Genomic DNA, 1651 nt, shown 5'->3' with positions numbered 1-1651 from the left:
GGTCAAGCTGGAGTCGCTGAAGCGCTGGAAAGAGGAGCGCGGCCTGTGGTGCGAGAAGGGCGTGCAGGTGCTGCTGACCACGGTGGGCGCCTTCGCCGCCTTCGGCCTCATGACCATCGCCATCAGCACCGACTACTGGCTGTACACGCGCGCGCTGCTCTGCAACACCACCAACCTCACGGCCGGCGCGGGCGACGACGGCGCGCACCGCGGCCCGGGCGCGGCCGAGCGCAGGGAGCCCGGCGGCCTCACGCACTCGGGGCTCTGGCGCATCTGCTGCCTGGAAGGTAGGGCGAGCCCCTCCGCCTCCCGCCCCCTGCCCCCCACGCTCAGCTCCAGGCCTCGCCTTGCCCTCGCCCCCCACCCCAAACGCCTCCCTATCCACCACCCGCTTTTGGCCGTGGAGCCCAGGCTGGCCTCGAATTCACAGCCATCCTCCTGCCTCAGCCTCCGGAGTGCTGGGAGGACAGGTCGCGCCACCACGCCCCCCTTTCTGCCTCGAGGTCTCGCTGGGGTGCCCAAGCTGGCCTCTGCCTTGGGCTGGAGGAGCTGGGACTCCAGCGCACCGGCTCCCGGCATTGTGCCCCGGTTCCCCTCATCCCTCGGGCCCTCTTCCGCCAGGCCGCCATGCACCGGTCTCCCAGGGCCTCTTGCCTCTACCTCTCTTGTTGCCTTCTTTCGGGGACCTCTGTCCCCCTCCAGGTCCCCCGCTGTCCCTTCTGGTGGCTCTGCTGGCCTCACCTCTGCCTGCCTTGCTGCTTCTGCCTGGACGACGCCCCCCCCCCCCCTCTGTGTGCCAGGCCCCTCTGTCCCCAAGGTGCTGCACTCTCCCTCCCCTTCTGGGCCAGCGTTTCTCCATGCCCATGCAGGCTCCGGGCTGGGCAGCGCTGGCCCCGGGTGCTGGTCTCCCGGTGCATCTGTCCCCATGCGGCCGCGGTCCTCCCACCTCCCCGAGCCTTGGGCCTGTCCCCAGCATGGAAGAGGGTGGCGGGCAATCCCAGTGTAACCCCAGCACACCTGAGATGGACCGCCCTGGCTGTCCTCTCTCGCCCCTCCCTTGCGGCCCCTCCTCCTGTCCTCCTAAGCTCGCACCAAGCAGGGACACCCTGGCCTCATCCATCCCGCAAGGTGGCTGCCGCCTTCCCGCGGCGCTGAGGGAACGAGGTTCCCCGAGGCTCGGGGCAGCGGAGCCCCTGTCGGCCCCCGCGGTGAGATGGGTGTGCTGCACAGCGTGGCCTGCTGCCGCCCTGAGCCTGGAACCGATCAGAAACCTCAGTCGGCCGCCACATTTAACAATAGGGAGATTTCTCCCTATCGAAGGCCCGGCCTCGGGCTTCTGAGCTCTGGGAAGCTGACAACTTGGGGCCCGGCTCTGCACTGACCACCTTGGCTGGATCTGCCCGGCAACTGCTTTCCCAGATCTGGCCAGGAGTTCCCGTGTCCCCCAGTCACGCCCGTGCCTGCTACCTCCCGCCCCTCTGACCTCTCACACGGTTACTTTCTTCCTCTTGAGGATGTGTGAGTTCATGGCCACTCACTGGTCTGACCCAGCGCCAGGCAGAGAGGCCACGCGTGGGGGCTTGCACCACAAAACCCTAGGACACTGTGTAGTACGGCGTGATAATGCCACTCACCCACCCATCGACCCATC

The 1651-nt window shown here is 68.0% G+C and overlaps 1 protein-coding gene across 1 annotated transcript in view; it reads left to right on the top strand.

Annotated features, from left to right (window-relative positions):
- Position 1: 1 nt before the first annotated feature.
- Positions 2 to 1651, top strand: part of Cacng8 (calcium channel, voltage-dependent, gamma subunit 8) — a gene marked incomplete at its 5' end in the record, with an annotated part of 17352 nt that continues 15702 nt past the window's right edge. The window contains one exon of the mRNA XM_013510086.1: positions 2 to 287. Within this exon, the coding sequence (XP_013365540.1) occupies positions 2 to 287 (286 nt within the window). The remainder of the gene's footprint in view (positions 288 to 1651) is intronic.

The sequence above is a fragment of the Chinchilla lanigera genome, unplaced genomic scaffold (genome assembly GCF_000276665.1).
Source record: "Chinchilla lanigera isolate Chin_1 unplaced genomic scaffold, ChiLan1.0 scaffold00203, whole genome shotgun sequence".
Lineage (NCBI taxonomy): Eukaryota > Metazoa > Chordata > Mammalia > Rodentia > Chinchillidae > Chinchilla > Chinchilla lanigera.
The sequence above is the reverse complement of the archived record's forward strand: the minus strand, read 5'-3'. Positions and strand labels throughout refer to the sequence as shown.